The sequence below is a fragment of the Simochromis diagramma genome, unplaced genomic scaffold (genome assembly GCF_900408965.1).
Source record: "Simochromis diagramma unplaced genomic scaffold, fSimDia1.1 OVJJ01000603.1, whole genome shotgun sequence".
Lineage (NCBI taxonomy): Eukaryota > Metazoa > Chordata > Actinopteri > Cichliformes > Cichlidae > Simochromis > Simochromis diagramma.
Window position 1 is genome coordinate 25,757,801 of NW_024387414.1, and position 20,911 is coordinate 25,778,711.

At 39.7% G+C, this 20,911-nt stretch overlaps 1 protein-coding gene across 3 annotated transcripts in view; it reads right to left on the reverse strand.

The window, feature by feature from the left end:
* Positions 1 to 790: 790 nt before the first annotated feature.
* The window catches only part of scml2 (Scm polycomb group protein like 2), a 28,149-nt gene continuing 8,028 nt past the window's right edge, over positions 791 to 20,911 (reverse strand). For 2 of the 3 annotated variants that reach the window (XM_040011195.1, XM_040011196.1), the window contains exons 6-14: positions 20,309 to 20,397; positions 19,772 to 20,015; positions 6,626 to 6,930; positions 6,221 to 6,353; positions 4,943 to 5,149; positions 4,007 to 4,180; positions 3,519 to 3,734; positions 3,098 to 3,252; positions 791 to 2,838 (exon numbers count right to left, since the gene is read on the reverse strand). In XM_040011195.1, coding sequence (XP_039867129.1) covers positions 2,713 to 2,838; positions 3,098 to 3,252; positions 3,519 to 3,734; positions 4,007 to 4,180; positions 4,943 to 5,149; positions 6,221 to 6,353; positions 6,626 to 6,930; positions 19,772 to 20,015; positions 20,309 to 20,397 — 1,649 coding nt within the window. In that variant the 3' untranslated portion in view covers positions 791 to 2,712. The remainder of the gene's footprint in view (positions 2,839 to 3,097; positions 3,253 to 3,518; positions 3,735 to 4,006; positions 4,181 to 4,942; positions 5,150 to 6,220; positions 6,354 to 6,625; positions 6,931 to 19,771; positions 20,016 to 20,308; positions 20,398 to 20,911) is intronic. The other variant, XM_040011197.1, reaches the window with a different exon arrangement.

Below are 20,911 nucleotides of genomic sequence, written 5' to 3' on the forward strand. Positions count from 1 at the left end.
AATAACTGTGAATGTGAGACTGTAGCCTCCATAGGGGGTCACTGGACTCTGAGCACACAACCAGGAAGCAGCACAACTCCTCAAGAAAGAGTACTGCTGTTGAGCTATTTGAATTTCTTGATCTTTTTAACAATGACTCCTATCGAACTGTCACTTTGCCTAAACGAGACATCCATGACCATTTGACCCTTAAATCACACTGCTTGCTAGAAAGACACATAAACACAACCAACCAAATCTAAAAATGTTTCCATGCTTTTTGGTGTTTTCAGTTATGGATTATTTTTTCTGTCTCTTTATTCCCCACATTTTTATTGCAGGAAGCAGCTGAACTTACTTGGCGATTGGTTGAAAATATGAACCAGAACACGCTGCAGTTTCACATGAGGAAAGTGCAGGGCTGCAGGATGATTAACAAGATGGGAGCAGGAAAATGCTGATATCCTACACAACAATTAAAAATTGTTGCTTTTCCTGATGAATTATTGACAGTCTTCTATGCAAAGTGATTCAGAAAACAAAACTAAAGATCTCTTGGAACTGCTGGTCGGGAACCACCAAACTAGAAGATTTAACCCTCTCAAGGCAGGCGTTGCAGATTTGCAACAGTTAAACACTAACAACCTGATTACCCCACATACATATTTTATGAGGTTTTTTTACTCAGAAGTACCACTGCAGGACGTGGTTGTGCATTAGCAACTAAAACTTAATTTGAGCCTGAGAGGGTTAATAAACCTGTGCTTGTAGCTGCCCTGCAGGCCTTGTGCTTAGACCTCAAACACTAAGATGATGTAAACAAATGTTTAATCGTGTGAATACATATCAAACATATTTAACAAACATCTTTTGTTGAACATACAGTAAAAAGTCGTGTATATATCTATATATATATATATACATATGAAATGCTGCAAAGCGAGATGACAAGGCATAGAAAATATACATGGTTGTTGTGCAGTCCCTCTATGCTTTAGCAATGAACACAAAATTCTAATGATGTAAAACATCTAAGAAGAAACAAACCTTACTAAAAACCTGAGTTTCACATTAAAGCAAGAACGGTTTCAAGTATCAACTTGTTACCACTACAGGAGAGCAACAGTGTGAAATGCAGCTACAAAAGACATGATTTGGTTCGAAAATTGTTCTGAAATGTTCAGAAAATGAGGATTTCTGCCATCAGTAACAGATAAATACTTTGAGACTTGTGAATAATTACTCAGACACAATATCTTCCCGTACGTAGTTATTTGACAGTGCACACACACACACACAGGAAAAAATAAAAAACAACAACAAAAACTGTCAGGCAGAAAGAAATGATTACACTTACGCTTGATACACTTTGTTACAGTACAAAAATCATATTTTAAAAATCAACTTTTTAGCTCAACTTTATACAAAACAGTTTCTCCATCTTGTGCTCCACCAGGAAAGAGCACTTTTGACTTCCTGTACAGCGCTCAAGCTTGACCTGCTTGCATTTCTATGCCAAAACACTCACAGCCTTCCAGTCATTGTATGTCTTCTGTGTATTTAATGGGTTTGACTGTCCAAGCATAATACAATCATATAAACACATCAGTGTTCAAGCTGAGACTAACTAGCTTGAATGTCCTGCCGCATACTGACAAACACAAATGAGAGAGAACTAACTCCTCGGTAACCGTTTCGTCTTAATCTACAGCCTGCGCTGTAAAAAATGAGAGTCATCATTTAAATGGGAAGTGTACCCGCTCTGCAAAAATGATATTGTTACCTAAAAGATTATAAATGAGGTGTTTAATGACTTCAGAAAACTGGGCTTCTCCAATATTTCCACGTTAATTTACATAAACTAACTAGGGCGCCCCTGTTGATCAGTACCCATCAATAATGCTCATGACTTCCTACATTCACTACTGGCATGCACAAAACTAAACCCGACAGTCTGTAAGAGATGCAGTCATCCAGAAGCTTTTATTGCCTTGTTAGAAATTACGCAGCGAGACGTTCACTGCCAGTACCTGAACTAACCTTCCACGTCTTTTGTGCAGAGCAGCCACCCTGAAAACCTGACCAGGGAAAGAAAAAAATAAGCCAGACAGTAAATAATAAAATAAAATAAAAACAAAACCTATAGTGTACATCCGTGTGTATCTGTAGAGGTAAGTTAATAAAGACTGACAAATTATGGCATCCAGTTATTCAAAATAAGGCAAAAAGGACATAAACATAAACACAATGATCTATGATCAGATATCTGACACTAATTACAGCTATGTAAATGTTGACTTCATGTACTAAGATTAACTTCATGTACTTTAAACAGATGTCTGTCATTTAAAGAAGACGCCGATTTCAAGTTAAAACAGTCCACTGGGGGAGTTTTACTACGATTCAGAATTGCTTCGTTTTTTTTTTAAATCATTTTTCCTTTAAGTGTTTAGACTTTTGCTAAAAATTTCCCCCAAATTCACAGCCGCTCAAATGCTGCTTCAAAGTGTTTTCCACAAATCCTGAAGTTCTGACGGTGAAATCCTCGGCACTTCCATTTTTCAGGCTTCTAAAAACGCCTCAGAATTCACAAGACGTAAGGCTAACATGATGTCAGTGTCCTCGTTAGTAGCTACAACCGTGGCTTGTGTGGACTCCACTGCATCCTATCACTGCAGAATAATGCTTGTTTGTGTGTGTTTGGTTGACAGTGATCAAACAGACGTTCATCCTCTACTGCTTGGTCTGCTTCAGCTTCTCGATGTGATGACAGAGCTTTAGCGCAGGGCCCAGCTTCAGACCCATGTACTTCATAATGACGTCACTGCGCAGCAGCATCAGTGCCTTCCCATCAATCTCCTGTAGGGATAAGAGGATGTTTTCAGCTTGGTACGTACTTCATACTTTCTCTAAAACCGTCTAATAAAAATGTTAATGACTTTAACCAGACAACTTCCTTTAGCACAGCAAAGTAACGTATTGTGTATACTACTGTAGACCACAAGAGGAAGATCAGAGGTCGTCTTCGTCCATAATGTATGTTACTTAACATTTCAGTGCATGGCTGTTTGTTGAATTAAAATAATATGAATTTTTATAAAAAGAATGAAATACTCACGTGTTTCCTGAACAGTTCCACATGCGGCCCGAGAGTGTGGGGATCGGCTTCTTGGACAAACCGTATGACATCATCAACCGACCAGGAGGAAGCGCTGTTTCCGGAAGCATCTTTGTCCTGTTTCATGTGGTCTGGACCTGTTGTTGAGCTAGCTGCTGCGAAGAATGAGAGCAAAAGGAAGGAAAAACAAATGAAGAATTATCAGAAAGGAAAGAAATGATCCCTGCAATAGTTTGATGTTAGGGTGAGCTGTTAACACGGCCTTGATATTTGTCTCAAAATTTGTAAAAAAAAAAAAAAAAAAAATTGGGTTCACAATAAAAGTAAAAGGGGAAACAAAACCCACGAGGCGAATATTTGTCTGTGTAGTGGTTAAAGAAAAACCTGGTGTGTCTGTGTGACTGTGTGTAATTAATCCTACCCTCCACTCGTCTGTGTGCACACACTGGGCCAGGTTCAGTGGGGTTGGAGCTGACTCGTCGGAGAGGCGGCGGCGTCTGTGCGTGTCCGGGGTAATACGGACGCTCCCGCTTGGCTGCTCTGTAGTCTGGCGTGTTGTGAAGAGGGCGGGGGCTCGGAGTGGGATCCTTAGAGGGATCGTTGTTAGGCAGGCCGTTCTCAGCAACACACAGTGGTTCTGTTTCAATAAAGAAAGAGGAGGAGATTAAGACTTCATGAGTGCAAGAAGAAAACTGGGGGAAAAAGCACGATGTACACAATGACACGTTGACAGACTCATTAAACAGCAGCGTGTCAGAAACTTTACACTACAACCCACCACACTCCATCAATGCTTGTAATAAATTTGAAAGCTTAAAAGCTCACAACCTTTAATCTTTCTCTTTAAAAAAAATAAAAAAATTAAAGCTCTTCACTTTTACAGTCAGCACATGCACACATTTCCCCCACCTGACTTGGCCCTATTGTAGAAGCGAGTGCTGTTGCTGTAGGGGCTGAAAGGCTGTGAGCTGAAGAGACTGTCACTCTCCAGATGTTGGCACATGTTCTCCAGGAACCGCAGCACAGAAGAAGCACTGGAGGCAGAGGGCAGCTTCACATAGCGGATACCATGCTCTGACCGCACTGGAGGCAAAACATGGCAGCTATTAGTTTGCATCTGAGTGTGCGCGCACACACAAACACACACACACACACCACACAATATGCATTCACAGCTAAAGAAAACAGCAGATGGTTTTGGGTTAGCAGCACTCTCCATTTATAAACCTGCATATTTCACCCCATCCCACACGGCACAACACCCTCCCATCCAAGCCAAGCCTGCACAAATCCACAAATTAAAACCCCTCTCCCCACCCAACCTCTCCCGTAGCCTTCCCGATCCGACCCCCCGAGGGAGACTCAATCCCAGAATCCCAAACCAGGTTAGACACACATGTCACTTCTTATTACAGACACAGTGCTCACATCAGCTGCTGCCACAGGCACCATCTTTTATTCCACCTCTCTCCTGCCTCTCTCTCTCTCTCTCTCTCTCTCACACACACACACACACACACACACACACACACACACACACACACACACACACACACACACACAGTACATTCACATGTGTTTAAACCAAGTTCACTGGGCTGATTGCCCATCTAGGACGCACAGTGTAAAAGGCGCTGTTTTATAAGATGTGATAATGATTGTGAAAATATGCTCTTGACAATTAAATACTTAACCATCATTTTTTGTCACTTTTTGTAACAATTACAGAAAAAGGACAAAGCATTTTACTCAAATACATGTTAGATGTGTCATCAACCTTCATTGATATAGATTATTAGATATTATATTGTTCACATATTATTCCATGGTGTTCTCCTGATTTACCTCTAATGACTTCTCCTCCTGTATGGGACTGGCTCTGCAGAAATGACAGCAGTACAGAGGGCTGGTATGTGCAGTCGACGCAGGCCTGAACAGCCTGCTGAAGCACTGCGTTGACTGGAGCTGGACCGAAGTGGTCTGGGAGTTGCTGCACCAGTTTTCGATCAAGATGCGGGCCGTAGTCACCGTGCTTGTTCACATAGACACACACTGAGATGGCACAAATACAGGAAACATTAGCAAAGAACACAAAATAATTAGACTTAAAAAAAAAAACAGATAGCAGAATACAAATTTTAATTGGAGTTTGATCGAGGCTGTTGTTACTAAAACTTAAATCGACAATTTATATATAGACTTTAATTTAAAACAGATACATTCGTTTACACTCCGTAGCACATTATGATTGGCATGTTTTGACAATCTGCAGTCTCTCATGTACACAATCCTTGATTTAGTCATTTGTAGGAACCCATTTGAGTATTCTTGGTTAAAGCTCTACACGTACAAACTGCAGACAGACATGCCCCAAAGCTGCTTTAGCATTGCATTAGTTGAAGGCTCAAGGGCATTGTAATCCTGAAAAGTGAACCACTGATTCACTCTGTTTTTTCCAAGAATTTCTCTGTATTTGGTTGGATTTTCCTTCCCTTAGTTCCATAGTCCCCTCTTAGCATGCTGAAGCATGCTTCCTCTGAAGGGATGGTAACCAGATTAACCAGGTGATGAGTAATGGCTATGGTTTGTAGAAACAGAGAAGAGGTTTTTGGCAAAACTTCATAATATTCAAGGTGCATGGCAAAGGAGCATAAAGTCCGAAGTGGTTCTGTTGTATAAAGAACAACGTGACTACCTTCATCAGGGCCAAATAATTTTTCCATTGGTGGCTCATCAGAGAATACTCTTCCTCTTACTTAGGCCTACATCTTCCTCTTCTTTGTTATGTCCTTTTAGTGCCATTTGGTCCAATTTAAAAAAAATCACGAGAATAGATAATTCATGCTACAATCCATCAAAACCCCAACATACTCTAATCTCTGTAAACAGAGTAAATGTAATCAGTTCTGCTCATTTCAAGCTTCTTCCATTTCGCACAAACCAGGTTAGACCCATTTCGGGTTTCTGTTAGAAGTATGATAGGGAAAGAAAAACAATCACAATTTCATCTAATTCATGTTAACGTCTACAAAAATAAAGCACACAAAATCATTTGATCGACCTTCCTATAAATATTTAGTATTGAGGCATTAAAATCAGTTTTGGTTTGGTTTTTTTTTTTACCTGTGCAAACTACATTTGTGCTGTTGTTAAGGGTGTTGTTGTCCGCTGAGACGTGGCTGATACTCAATCTGGTCTCTGGAGGTGGAGCTGTAACTGATGACGCCCCCAGGGACTGTACCACCCGAGGCTTCTTCTGAACCAAAAAACAAACAAAGCCTTTCTCAGTAAATCTCAGTAACCTACAAAGGCTGTTAGATAATCATTTATTAACTGTCTCTTTTAACTCTTCTTCACATGGATGGCACTGCATACAGTGGCTTTTAAAGTAAGGACATTTTTACTTATACTTTCTTTTTCTTTTTTTTTTTATCAGTAATCAACTTTTGACTATTTTCTCTTTCTCCAAACCATTTCTGACATGGCAGAGTCACTGGCCAAGAGACTGTGGCTCTGGTGACATCTCACCTTGTTCTTAGGCTTAGGTCCTCTCTTCTTGTGTGGTCTGGGGGCCAGTTGAGTCTCAGTGCTAGTTCTGGCCGGGCTTTGTGACGCTCCATTTACTGCTGCTGCTGCTGCAGCTTCTGCCGCCGCTTTCAATAAAGCGATAGTCTGGGATTTGGGACGACGACCGCGGACACCCTTGCGTACAGGGAGGGGAGGCAGGGGGTTTGGCAGTCGGTACGAGGTCTGCATGGAGGAGGAGTTAAAAGACGAGCGACGTGTAGATGAGGTGGAAGAAACAGGGGCAAGCAGGGCACCAGGGAGGGTAACTGGAATAAAAGAGGATATGGAGAGACAGAATAAGTACATGGAAAAGATCTGAGAGATATAAGAAATCAAGATACTTCTCATTACTAAAAAGATGACATTCTAAAAGCTATTGGGCTGCAATTAGCTGCATCTCTTTCAGTTAACTTTTAACCCCGTAAAGCCTGAAACATGAAATAATTACTAGAATATTCTAACTTTTTAAAATTGTGTTTATTGAACCTTCTGACCTTTGAAAAAAAATGAAGTAAATATTAATCAGCATATGTGACTTTTTGTGCACATTTTTGTGCAATTCATTGCTTACAGTAGTTCATGTCTCTTATTGGATGCGTCAGGTTTTTTAAGGGGAAAGAAAAAAAATCACACTGATGATGTAGAGGTGTCAAAAACTCATGTATCGGATGAGCTCCGTTTGGAATTACAAGGTTAACAAAGTCATCTTTATTCAGATTACTTATGAAAAAAAGGAAAAGCATCAAATAAGAAGCTAGAACCAGCAGATTTACGGATTTTGTTTGTTGCTTAATTAAAATGATTATTTAATTATCAAAATATTTGCAGATTGACTTTTATTCAGCTGGCCAGCTAATTATTCAATAACTGATGGTGCTTTACACACAGCAGCGCCCTAATCATATTTACTCTCCACCCACACAGAGGCTTTAAATTAAGACGTGCAGAGAATCCACTTTGCTGTAGGTCGTTGAGCCAAAGCGTGGAAAGCAAAAGTTAAAAGAAACACAAAAGCCGCGGGAAATGAATAACTGAGTCCTGCAGAGGAGATTTGTTTTGATTTTTCAGAGTCCCCTGGGATTGACAGGTCCTTTGTCTTCGGCTCCTCCCCGTTCTGAAATCAAAGTCAAAAGTCACGAGTCCCCAGAGAACCGCTTTGAGTTTCCATTTTCATTTCAGTTTCACTTTTCAAACAAACAGAGAATTGTATGATTCTTTGTTATTTTGTGAGTTGGGACCATAATCTTTTGGCTACTTTCTCAAAAAAAGAAAAAAACAAACAAAAATAACAAACGCAACGATACATCTAACCTATATCTGAAATATTAACCTTAGGGGAAAAATAATTAGCAAAGAATACTATATTAATAAAAATAAGACATATATAAATATACAGTTGTAATGTTTAAGGTTTTCAGTGGCTTTTCTTATTACTTAAGGATGTTGTCAGATGTTGTGTAAACTGTAAAAACTAGTCACTGACATCAGTATTGTGAAATGTTAGTACTGCACACAGGCTGACATCCAGCAGTGTGGGATAAGCTGGGGTCACGTATACGTGCTTCCCCAGAACGGAGACTCATGATCTGTCCTTCATCCCTTATGTCAAAATAAAAGACTCCACCTCCTCCAACCCAAAACAAATGAAAAAGAAATGTTGAAAAACAATCTTAACAACTCACATACAATTTCCAACTTAAAACGCTTTATTTGAATATACCTGAAGGAAATAACAGGTACTTTAAATTCCAATCAGCAGGTGTTAAAATAGTAATAAAGTGACAAGGAAGTGAGAGGAAAGGTAACAGCCCCTGGTACACAAAAATATGACTATGCAGTGGCACCAGCAGCCCTTTTTCATTTTTCATTAGCCTCAGCATGACACTGTGATAAAATCATATAATTATCAGAGTAAATGTGTGAAAGAAATGTAGCCAGATAACAGAAAAAGAAAGAAAGAAAGAAAGAAAGAAAGAAAGAAAGAACGAAAGAAAGAAAGAAAGAAAGAACGTCTCCTATTTCAATACAAATGTATAGCTTAGTGAGAGCAGGGGCTTGAGAGTGCATGTTAAAGCTCTCAAGGGGCGAAAGCTTTCATTAGAGCCCTTGACTGAAGCAATATGGAGCAACTATGGAAGGTCTACGGTATTCTCTGAGGGGCCAGTCTGGGCGCCCTGAAAGCTGCTTAATTGGGAAATGACTGAAAGTGGGCGTAGAAGAGAGCAGTGTCTTATTTCAGGGGGCGAAGGCTCACTTGCTCACCAGGAGCGGTCACACAAAGCGAGCTCAGAGAGCAGCGGCGATACCAACCTGCACGCACAGCGGTACGCTCATTCACGCTGAACTCAGAGTATAAACCCTACAAAGGCAGATCAAAATATCTTTGCAGGGTACCAGTCAGTATCAGCGGGTTTAATTCACCGTAGGGAATCTCGGTTGGGGCTCTTCTCTGATCTTTCCTCGCTGCAAAAAAACATAATCCGGTCACATATGTGACAGCTACAGACGCCACACGTAACATTTCCACACTAGTGATTAATGTCATATCCTAACACATCCTGGTTTTGTTGTCACATTAAAAAAAATGATTGAGCTTTTCAAAAAAAAGAAAAATCTGCTTTTGAAGTACTTTCATTTAATGCTGCCACTGTGGCAGTATCGCATCATATTGGCTGTCTCAGCCTGTTCCAGCTGCACGGTGAAGCTATATGTTTACACTGAGCAAAGCTAACCCGATACCCTCACACTGAAGGTCATTTCACACCCTGTGGATTTGAAGTTTCACTGCACAGACTTAATGATGCTTCAAATTTAGGAGGCTGCATGCAAAAAAGGTTTAAACAGTAACTGCTGTATGTCCACATGTGAAGACAATTCAGTGCTGTGCTGGGAAGCTGTGGGTCCCTGCCTTTATTCGGATTTAACTTTGACTCGAGCAACTCACGTAAAGTTATTCACTTAGCCCCAAAATCTCCCAGCTCAAAAGCCCAACCCACAAAACTCAGACGACTCAATGAGCCAAACTACAAACACTACAGGACACCACCAGAGGTCAGAGCTGTTTGGGTGATCCACACAATATTAGGCACGTGATCTTGAGGCTAATCTGTGCTGTTAATGCATCACAAATAAACAATCTATCAGATGTGTCTGTAACAAAGCACTGTTCCTAGATCCAGCAATCACATTACAGCCACTAATCGCACATAATCACATCTCCTGCATTACACCAGTTCTTTAAATATCTGCATAGCAATTTAAAAAAAATCAGTGTACCTTTTCATGTGCAATCAAAATGCCTTTATCTGGGTTTGTGTACATTTTGTAAGTGTGTAGATTTGTATATTTTCTCAAATTCGTTCCAAAAAGAGACAAGAAGATTTTCATAATATAGTTCCCTATTTAGTGGTCTCATAGTGGGCATGTGCAAGGGTAAAATTATACTGTTAGTTGAGTTTTACACCTTAGCCAGTGATGCAAAGCAACACAAAGCGTAATACAAGAAGTAGTGTCACGGGTTAAATATGTAAAATAGCACTTTTTTCATTTGTTTTAATAAGTAATGTGTATGAATACGTTAAAAAACCTGCGACTGGTAAAAGTCTGGCTATTCTAAGGTGACAAATCTTAATGAGACAAGGAAAAAACTTTTTTTAATTTGTTGTTTTGGGTTTGTTTTGTTTTGTTTTGTTTCTGTATCGTATGAAAATCAGTAAATAATAAATACATAAAAAGGCAGGGGCAAAAAAAAGCAGCATGGCTTGCACAATGGCTAACAGGGATTTAAAAATAAGACCAATAATAATTTTGGTTAAAAAACAAAGGCAAAACATCAATTTCAACAAACAGAAACAATAACAACAAGCAAAAATAAATAATCCCAAGTTTTCCAAAAAAAAAGCAACAATTCTTTTTAAAATGTCTGAGCAACACATGACTAGCATGTATACAATGTAACCAAACTGAGCCATATGGTACTGATCATGACTATATAAGTCCAGCTCGACCCACTGACCTGTGTAAGAAACCGCCTGAGGAAACACGCGTGTTTGGCGAGAGTGTGTGTGTGTGTGTGCGTTCGTGCACGCATGAGAACGGCATCACGGAGCGAGAAGTGTGTCTGCTGTCTGGGGGGTGGGGGAAGGGGCCCCACAGAGTTCCCTCTCATCTAATTACACCACAGACACACACACACTTACATGTAGAGCACCCTCAAAGCAAACGGTCCATTCACACACGCACACACACACTTACAGGCTGTTCCTTTGAGTGAATTTATTGCAGTGTAAAACTCATCGGCTGCAGATTTAACTGTGATACTGTGTGTAGAAAGCAGAAGGGGAAGTTGGTTGTGTGTGTGTGTGTATAGTCCCAGAGTCTTTGTCCACACACACACAAAGTCTTCATCTTCAAAACACACAATATAAAACAATAAAATGAACTGACTGCATGATTACAAAAGTCAAAGACAAGTGCACATATAACAGATCTGATGTGCACTAATCGTTCCCGGAGCCTTCTGCAAACAAAATCCTGATGCCTCGCACACAGAAAGACATGATCAAAAACACATGGAGCTCTAAACTTAATTACAGCCAACAATACTGTTAAATCCTCAGACTCTTAGTCAGTCTGTCTGGCAGCAGTCACTGGTCTCTAACAATGAATGTGAATGAATGCAAAAAGACTCAAAAAGTCATCAAGCTAAACAAAGAAAGCAGCTCACACACCAAGTGTGAGGGGTTCAAGTCCTCTACACTTGTGAAACAACTTTTCTGTGAAATGTAGGATCACTTTTCACTTCCTTTTTTTTTTTTAGCTTTCGATACAGCAACACCATAAAGGGAATCGGGAGTTTTCTAGTAAACTACACAATCATTTCAATTATATTAACAAGAAATTATATGAACGCACTTCTACTACCACTACTTCCTGTTTTGAGGAAATTCATGATTGTGTCCAGCATTGTTAATTTGTTAGATTCTCAGACATGTTTCAGTTAGAAAACAGCAGATTTGTGAAACACAGTGAAGCACAGCCCACTCAGAAACATGTTACTGCTCCAAAATCAGACAGCAGATCACTATGTGTGTGAAACTGTAGCTCACATCAACCTCACAAGAAGTTTTTCTTTCATTTGCACAAGCGCAAAAAGAATATTAACTTGATAAACAAAGGCGACTCACCAGGAAATCCTCGGCAGGGAAACGAAGAGCTTCACTTCTGCAGTTGTGGCTTTCGTAGTAGTAGCAGTATTAGTAATACTGGAAGTTAAGGCAGCCGCTAGCCGATAGTAACAGTAGTGTGTATAACAATACTAGTGAGTGAGAACAGTTGCTTCCTGGTTCTCTCTTTGAAGCAACTCTTTATTCTTTCAGCCTGTTGTTGATTTCTGTACCGGCCTGTTATTTCCTCTTCATAACTTTCTCTGATATCCTGTCTTCATCTGTACTTTGTTGTCTATTTTTTGCGCCTCTATCAGCTGCTTTCTCAGTTTGCCTCCGTGGGTCTTTCCTCTCTCCGTCTCTCTAGCTTTCTCCCGGCAGAAGCCCACAACAAAGCCCACGCTGCTCCTGCTTTTGCCATTGGTTGAAGCCGCTGCAAAGCTTCCCTCCCAATGAATGAGCAGGCGGGGTGAGGGGTGAGGGAGGGGTGGTAAGATTTGCATAGGGGTTTTGGGAGGAGTAAAGAAAAGGAGGGAGGGAAGGAAGAGTGGGTGTGTGGAGGGAACTGAGTTGAGCCCTTTATTAGTGTTATCTGTAGGCTATATCGACAGTCTACATCAGTCACCTGCTTCTAAGCAAGCCTCTCGGGGAGGGGGGAGATGAGGGAGGGGACAGGGGTTAATGGTGGGGCTCCGGAGCGGATGGGGGATGGGAAAGTAGGGGTTGTAGGGGGGGAAGAGAGGTTAACCTGGATCAGAAGAGTCCTGATTGAGACGGGTGAAAAGGGGCAAACTCTTGGAGTTGGCGCACACACAAGCAAGCTCACACTCAACATAGAAACACACACACACACATACACTGTCGCAACCAAGGAGCACCCACACCCCCCACCAGTGTAACCCTAGCCTATTCAGACATTCCCTGATGAAAGATGGCCAGGTCCAGCATCAGGAAGCAGTGGCATAGTCGGATAGCACCCTCACTCTGGAACAATGTGGAACAGAGCAGCCAGAGGAAGCCAGCATGGGAAAAGTCCCTTCAGAGACAACTTAATCTGTTTCTAAAGGGAAAAAAGGAGTGCTGATGTTGCAGATTCAAGAAAAAAAATATTTTCTTAACTCTACAGCACTAATAGACCTATGTTCATTTGATAACATCATTGTTTTTTATGTCTGCTTTTGCAAGAATGCTTTCTTTCCTTTGCACTGATTGCTACTGAATGTTTAAGTCCAATATTTTCCTGCTTGTGTGCCCATTAAGCATACTGCGGGTATAAAGTGAGACTTAGAAATAATTAAAGATGTGTAAATCCTGTGCATAAGAATCTAAGACGACGAGAAGTATTAATTTGCCTCAAAACAAACAAAAGATGACTGCCGTGTGTCAACGTGTGCTAACATGGCGACGAGCTCTACCCTTCATGCATTATTCAGAGAGAAGAGACAAATAAACTAACACAAAGACGCATCACACCAAAAGTTAAAAAAAAAAACAGGCATAATGACAAATACTTACAGTACAAAAAGGAAAATAATTACACCCAATCTTGGCGTCCCCTGTAGCTTCTTTCAAAAGTATGTAGCAGGGTCGCAACAGGAGAATTTTGATGAAAGCTAATGAGAATTTTTAAACGTAGTAGTAATTACAGAGTCTCTCACTCCTGTTCGCACATGCACAGATAATTATCAGCTCATTAACACCTCAACCAAGCCCTACTTATTCACTTATTCGCATCCAAACATGGTAGCTGTCTAGTGGTTTACATTATTCTTTTTTCTCTCCCTCTTCAGAGTGCACACAAAGGGAAAAAACCTCACGCACACACAGACTTGGAGATAGTTTCACAAAGAAAGGGTGAGACTCTGGTTTTGATCACACTAAAAACAGATGTTCAAAGCAGACCTTTTCTCTCTAAATACCTTTTTTTTTGTTGTTTTTTAGTTTTTGTTCTTAACTTCTGTTTTCATTCATTTTTCTAGCATATCCTGTTCTATTTTAGTCGCTGGTTTAGATTGTTTGTGTGGGCTTGTTAGTGTCACTGTTTGCGTAGCAGCGTTTTACCATAAAAAAAGCAGCACTAATTCACTACAAACCGTGAGTAAATCAGGAGCTTAAACAATGGCTGGCGGAGCAGCACTGTTAAATCACTCAGCTGTATTCATTTCAGATGGAAAAAAGAAAAAGTCATCTGGAAGAATTCAGGAGTTACAATGACATTTCACTGGAAGAATGCACAAAGTCTGCAGATGAGGCTTTCTCTGTCCTTCTGTTAACCCGTCTGTCACACTCAAAATTGCTTCCAAATGAAATAACTAACAATGGCCTCATTGCTGTAAAACTGAAGGGGACTGCTGCATGTTCACTCACTTGCTTAAACACACTAAACCACATAATAAAAAGCCAGGTTTTGTCAGTCCGGGGGGGGGGGGGTCACTTTTTTTTCACTTTCTGCAACTTGTCAGAGTTCATATAAATCAAGACGACTGCACACTGGCTGTTTGAATTCAGTTCAATTCAATTCAATTAGCATCACTGTCAATGCCACAAGAGCGACGAGACAGCGCAGTATCTCCATAAATTACAGCAGCAGTTAGGTGTGATAGTCACACCTAAGAGTTCACGTTATAGTTTCCAGTCTTCTGAAGGTCTTTTTAAGTCTTTGGACATTGGCCGCTTTTCACTCATTTTCCATCTAGTCCTTCTACCTGACCATTTTCACATTTATGTTTCTTTTGCCATTGTTAAGTCACTTAATACTAACCAGTGAATCATTCAAGCACCTAACTCCAACCTAACCAGTTTATGTTATGTTTTTCTACACATAACATAAAACTTAATCGAATTTAACAAGTTTTCTGTTATGTGTAGACATAAGACAGGTGTGTTGTGGTTATTGTAGGTACTTTGTTACTAGCAGGCTTTTATTTAAAAAAAAGAAATCCCCCATTTCTTTGGTTGAATTAATGAAAACTGCCAAAGATAACACAGTTTGACAGGAATAAAATAGCATTTTTGGGCCATCAAAGTGATTCCCGAAGAAATTTTGACTGAACATGTTGCATATCTAAGCATGGTGTGCAGTGTGTCCTTAAACAAATTGAGGAAACTGTTCAATTATAGGACAAAAGAAGATGTGGTAGGCCTAACAACTACCTACAGCAGATAAACAATATTTGAAAGTCATGTCATTAAGACATAGGAAACAATCCAGCAAAGACTTCTGGCCCTTCAGTTGATCTGTCCAGAAATGGTCTCAAGAGTGGCTGCCAAAGAAAGCGTTATTAAAGAAAGGAAACAGGGAGAAAACAATGAGGTATCCAAATTACACAAGAACTGGACTGAAAATCATCGGCAGCAGATCTGAAATTTGATGGTAATTCCATGGTTCTGCCATGGTGTGGCTCTGTATTTCAGCCTGTGGTATTGGAAAGCTTAACAAAATTGACAGAATTACGCACACAGCCAAGCACCATCAGATTCTGATCCACCACTCAATACCATCTGGAAAGCATCTGATTGGCAAAAGCAGCTGGCATCCAAGAGCATCAAAGGTCTGGAAATCTCCTTCAAGAAACCTGGAGAACTATTCCTGAAGACTAAGAAATGACAAGCTTGCCTAAGAGAGTTGAACAATAAAGGTGATCATAGCAAATATTGAATTTCAAGCAGATATAGAATTGTACAGACTCTGTTTTTGCCTCATATACTGTATTTTCATTAACGTCTACACACATTTCAATAAATTGCTGTGCCCATTTCACACTTTTGTAGCAAACTATGAAGAAATGAGGGGGTGGCTTTCCCCAGAAATAAAGACCGTGGAAAACTCACATGGAGAACGTTACGTAACGATGCCATTTCTCACCTTTAGTGATTAATATTTTGCCAGCTTGAGTGTAATTCACAGAGCTACAGTGGGATTTAATATCTTTTTAGTGGACAGAAACACAAACAAGCTGCAAACTTCCCTGCCCCAGGACTGCAAACATGCTCTGACATGGCACATAACTGTTGTCATCCATCAGTTATGTGGACGACCCACAAAAAGACAAAAAAGAAAAAGACACACACATGCACACACCTCCCTATTAATCAAGATTCTTGCTTTATTCAGTACCACAAGCTTCTTCAAACAGGGAACACCAACAAGTGGCTAAAGGCGAGGAAACTGCTAGATGGGAGCTGATGACCTTAACAGCAAACATGGGGAGGATTGATATTTATTACACCTGCTAAACTTTGTTTAGAAACCCCAGTTTCAGAGTCAACAGACTACCTCAAGAGCCATTCGTCAACGTGATTTTGATGGATGGCAAGTGTCTAAATAGCAGCCAAAGAAACTAAACAGCTGAACTCTGAGCATTTTGCACTGGATAAAATCACATGGAAACATGCTACGTAACTGCTGAGTGTAATTAGCACGTAATGCACGCTGATTGATAGTTAATAGCTCAGTGCTGCCCTCACACTAATAATAGGAACGGAAGCTCGAATTCCCACAGACTCACACTAGGACTGTTTTGTCCCACATGCCTCCACAGAAAAACGACACAGTACTTAAAGAAGCAGCACAGTGTTTTTCTGTCTTTAGATGTTTCACACAAGCACGCGCATTTGACAGATCTTCACATAGTTGGCGAAGCATTTATAAATATTTTAAGTATTTTAACAGATGAATTTCTTGCCAAACTTTCCACATCATTAGAGCAGTCTGAAACTTTGGTCTATGCCTCTCTCTATCTCGTGGCCATGTCTACTTTGCAAAAATGTCACAGGGACTTACAGTACCGGATTAAATGCAAATGTTTTCAGATTTAATCAAACAAGCTTTCTAAGAAGCTCCCAGCAATTGAAAAAGCATTTTTTAATAAGAATAAAGACTACACAAGTACTGAAAACTCATTAACAATAAAAATTAAAAAAAAAGCTACAAATCCACAAGATAGATCTTTAGTTTAAGTGGACGATTAAAGACACATAATTATTCAAACAAAAACTAATTATAGGCTTTGATAAAGATCTTCAACATTAATGATCTTTATGTTGTCATCTCCTGTGATATTTTTCCTCTCCGGTGTCCAGAGACATAAGCTCAATTTTCTCCACATACGCTGCACTAACGTTTAAGGCATTAGGTCTCATTGTACATACTTAATTCAGCGAAACAGGACAAATAAGTTCCCCCACATACAAAACGTTTCAGAGGATTATAAACTGAAATGTGTTCTTTCCGAGCGTACGTGACCAAAACTGTATCTCCGTGGAAAAAATCAATGATTGGCGTTTTGCTCTAGCTGCCACGCAACTTTGTCACGTCTTCAAAAGGGCAAGAAGGAGGCAAGAGCAGACCGAGCTACTGCACATTAAAACAGCCTGCAGTTATGGAAAGCAGCGCTAATGTATGATAAAAAGATCAGAAACTGGAATCTGCTTAAGCTGAGTCTTCAGGGAACTCTGCAGACTCTGTGTGGAGGTCAGAGCGGTGGGTCATAACCCCGCCAACCGAGCCAAGTCAACACACACAAAGAACAAATACAACTGAAGCCTTGACATTCCTAAACTGGTTAGCTTTACAGATTTTTTGCACTTTTGTTAAACAACCTTGACTACGGACCAAGACAGTCCATTGTCTGAAAAGCTTCTGGTGCTGCATAAACTATATTGATTACATTCTTATATTTATTTATTACAGTTTATTACATTTTTTCCAACTCCTGCTGCTTGGAGCTGACTAAAATAATTATTGTAAAAAGGCTCTGCAAGCACCGCCTGCTATATGATTTCAGACAAAGAAACCATCTTGAAATATTTGACCTGTTATAAAAACTAAATGAGTAACACTTAAGAACAGGGAGCAGTGATTATGACATCTTTTACTGGTAATAACATCATCATGATAGTGATACTTAATCCGAGTATTTACATTTTATTTTATTTCAGTTATTTTTATAATCTCATTACACTTTAACTACAACTTAATCACACCATATGAGGCTAAAGCTTCACCTCAACTGGCTCATTAAAACTAATAATAGCTGATTAATAATGAATTACCTTAAACCATTTTGCTCATAATGCTTGTGTAAAGTTACTAGATCAGGAATGATAAATATCGGACTGTTTTAAATGAGGTTTTGTTGTTTGTTTTTGTGAAGTATCTGAATATCCTTATCATTATATAAAACACTGTAACATCCTTAATGTAAATAATCAACCCACTGAAGGGAGAAGTTTTTTTTTGTGATTGTTCTTAACTTCTGTTTTCAGCCATTGTGCTTCTCATATCCTGTCCTGTTTTAGTCACTGTTTCCGACTCTTTGCGTTGGTTCATTTGTCTGTGTTTATTTTACTGTTAGCCTCACTGTTTTACCATAAAAGCCTAACCGGGGGCAACATATACAAACTTGTGGCTACAAATCCTACGTAGCCTACATAGCACAGGTCCATTTATTTTCTTGCTGCTTATCCGACCAGGAGTGCAGCGGGACTGCAGTCTATCCATGCTGACACTGGGCAAAAGGCATAATTCTTAATTCCCTTATATGGTTTGCAGCATTTGAGCATTTGAGAGAATAAATAATAAGACACACACACAGAAATGTATATTAGCTGTAATACAATCAACACAAAATGCATCTATTCCTCACAGAGCTGAAGCTGACGGACCAGCTCACTCTCAACGTTCACACCACAACAAATTGAGTAACTGAATAAACGCAGTTAATTTCACTTAATCAAGTAAACGACTCGTTGCAAACTTAGCACCCTCACAGTTTGCCACAGATGATTTTTTATTCAAGATAATCCTGTTTGCGTCCCTCTGCACGTCTATGTAAATGCAGGGTACAGTTCCTGTTGTACACAGTGAATCTCTTACTAACGAATAAATAAAATGTTAGCAGAAATATGAAGAGAATATGACGCTAATCTGACTGAAAGAGTTTTCAAAGGTTTTCTGATGCAAAGTAAAAACTGAAGCTCTGACAGAAAAATAAGGCACTCCTATTTTAAGACAAAGCCTGTCTGTCTTTAAAATGGCGAGAGCGAGACTCGCGCTTCTTCTCTCTATTTAAGCAAAGTAAAAACCTCAAGCCTATTTAAAGAGAAGTGAAAGCACACAACAACTAGGTCAATACTTTGGTTTTTACAACCATGTTTCACGCACACAGTTATCTCTGCCACTCTGATCTCAATGTAATGCCACAGCTCCGACACACGTCAGCATTTATGCTCTGCTGCTCTCTAGAGGCCAAAACGTGTAGTGCCCGAGATCTGACCAAGATTACCAACCAGGAATAAATAATAGAAGGCTTGGTAATTAATTCCGTAAATTTGAGCCAAACTTCTCATATAGGAACCTTCTGTTCCATGATAACATGAATCCCATTGCTAAGATAAAATTACTGAACACAACAAACCTCTGCCTGCGTTTGTTTTTGTTTTGTTTTTTAATTTCACAAAAAATATATATAATGACAGTGAGTGTTCAAAACATCTGGAAACTGTCCATCTGAGGACCATTCACAGAGAGCCAATTTATGGTGGGAAGCCAGTGGACACAAAGACACTGAAAGCTTCAGTGATCCAGTGGCTTTGAAACCAGGACCTTCTCGCTGTGAACTGTTAGCATCTCCCCCCCCCCACCAGCCACCTAGTAGATACACCTATGGTATCAATTTCAAAATCCTACGTAGCCTTGTTCTAAAGTTATCGCATTCACAAGATTTTCAGGAAACTCAACCTCTGACCTTGAGGTCGAGGTCGCTGGCATTCAAACTTGTCAGAGGATTTAGTAGATATACTTATGGTATCAGTTTGAATATCCCATGTCACCTCATTCTCAAGTTATTTATTTTAACTGTTTATTCACATAAACAGAATTTTTTTTAAAAAGCCCTAAAAATGCATGAGAAAAAAACATATGAACCAAAGCAGCACTCACAGAAGTTTCCGGGTGGCTGCAGATTGTGTTTCGTCAGGGCACACCAGCCGACAGGGAAGATGTCTCTGGAGTCGAAGGGGCACCAGTAGTCAAAGGCGCCTCGCCAGCCGTCGAACATGACAAAAATCTCCTGACCTCTGACCTCACCCACTGTGGCGGGACAAATCAGGTAAGGGTTCTTCCTGTCCACTGCCTCTAGCTTCATACCAGGCTGAAAGTAGTTTTTGGCAGGGCTGGCAGGTTCCTAAAGAAACACGTAAATATACATGCAAATAAAATGAATCCTGCAAATCTAATGGAGCTTTATTTTAATGGCAGATAAACTGTGCAGAAGGTGAAAGTGAACCACGGAGCCCACATACAGAGTAAGATTTCATTGTGTGATTAAAATGGACAAAATTAACTTAGTAAAGGCCGTGCTGTTGTTTGAACATATAAAAAAAATTCCTAAAAAACTGTTTACTATTACAAATTTCTATCCAGTTTTTAAACATTATTTTCACTAAACATAGCTGCCCTCTTATTTTTTGTCATTACCTTCTTAAAAGCCGAGGCTGGGGCCATCTCTGCACCGCTGAGCGTCCGTAAGAGGAACATGGGCCAGGAGGAGGCATTCATCCTGAAACCTGTACACAAGGCCAAAACAATTCAGTTTAACCTGATTGTTAATGCTGCAAATTACTGACCAGGACCTCTTTATGTTCACACTGGATTTCTACATGGTTCTTCCACAAATATGATGAAGTACCTTTAAGTGCAGGATATTTTTATTCTGTTTATTTTAGAATAGGACTCAATGTCACCAAACTGCACTTAAAGACGAAAACATTTGCAAGGAGCACTTGTGCTTTTCCTACTATTACAAATCGAAACACACATACAACATAACATACACCCTTTTCCAACATACAGTCACTGGGAGAGTTCAATTAGGCAAATTAAGTACAAAATTATTTTGTGTATGCTCTAAAACCAAATAATACCGATCATAATGTTATGTTTTTAATGCATTATGTACATGCTTCTCATATTTTGTTAAATATATTTAAGTTTTTAGTTTCTAGGAACTGTAATCATTCAGATATTTCAATTTACAAACAAACACTGAACGTTACATGGAAGTCTTAATAATCCAAATTG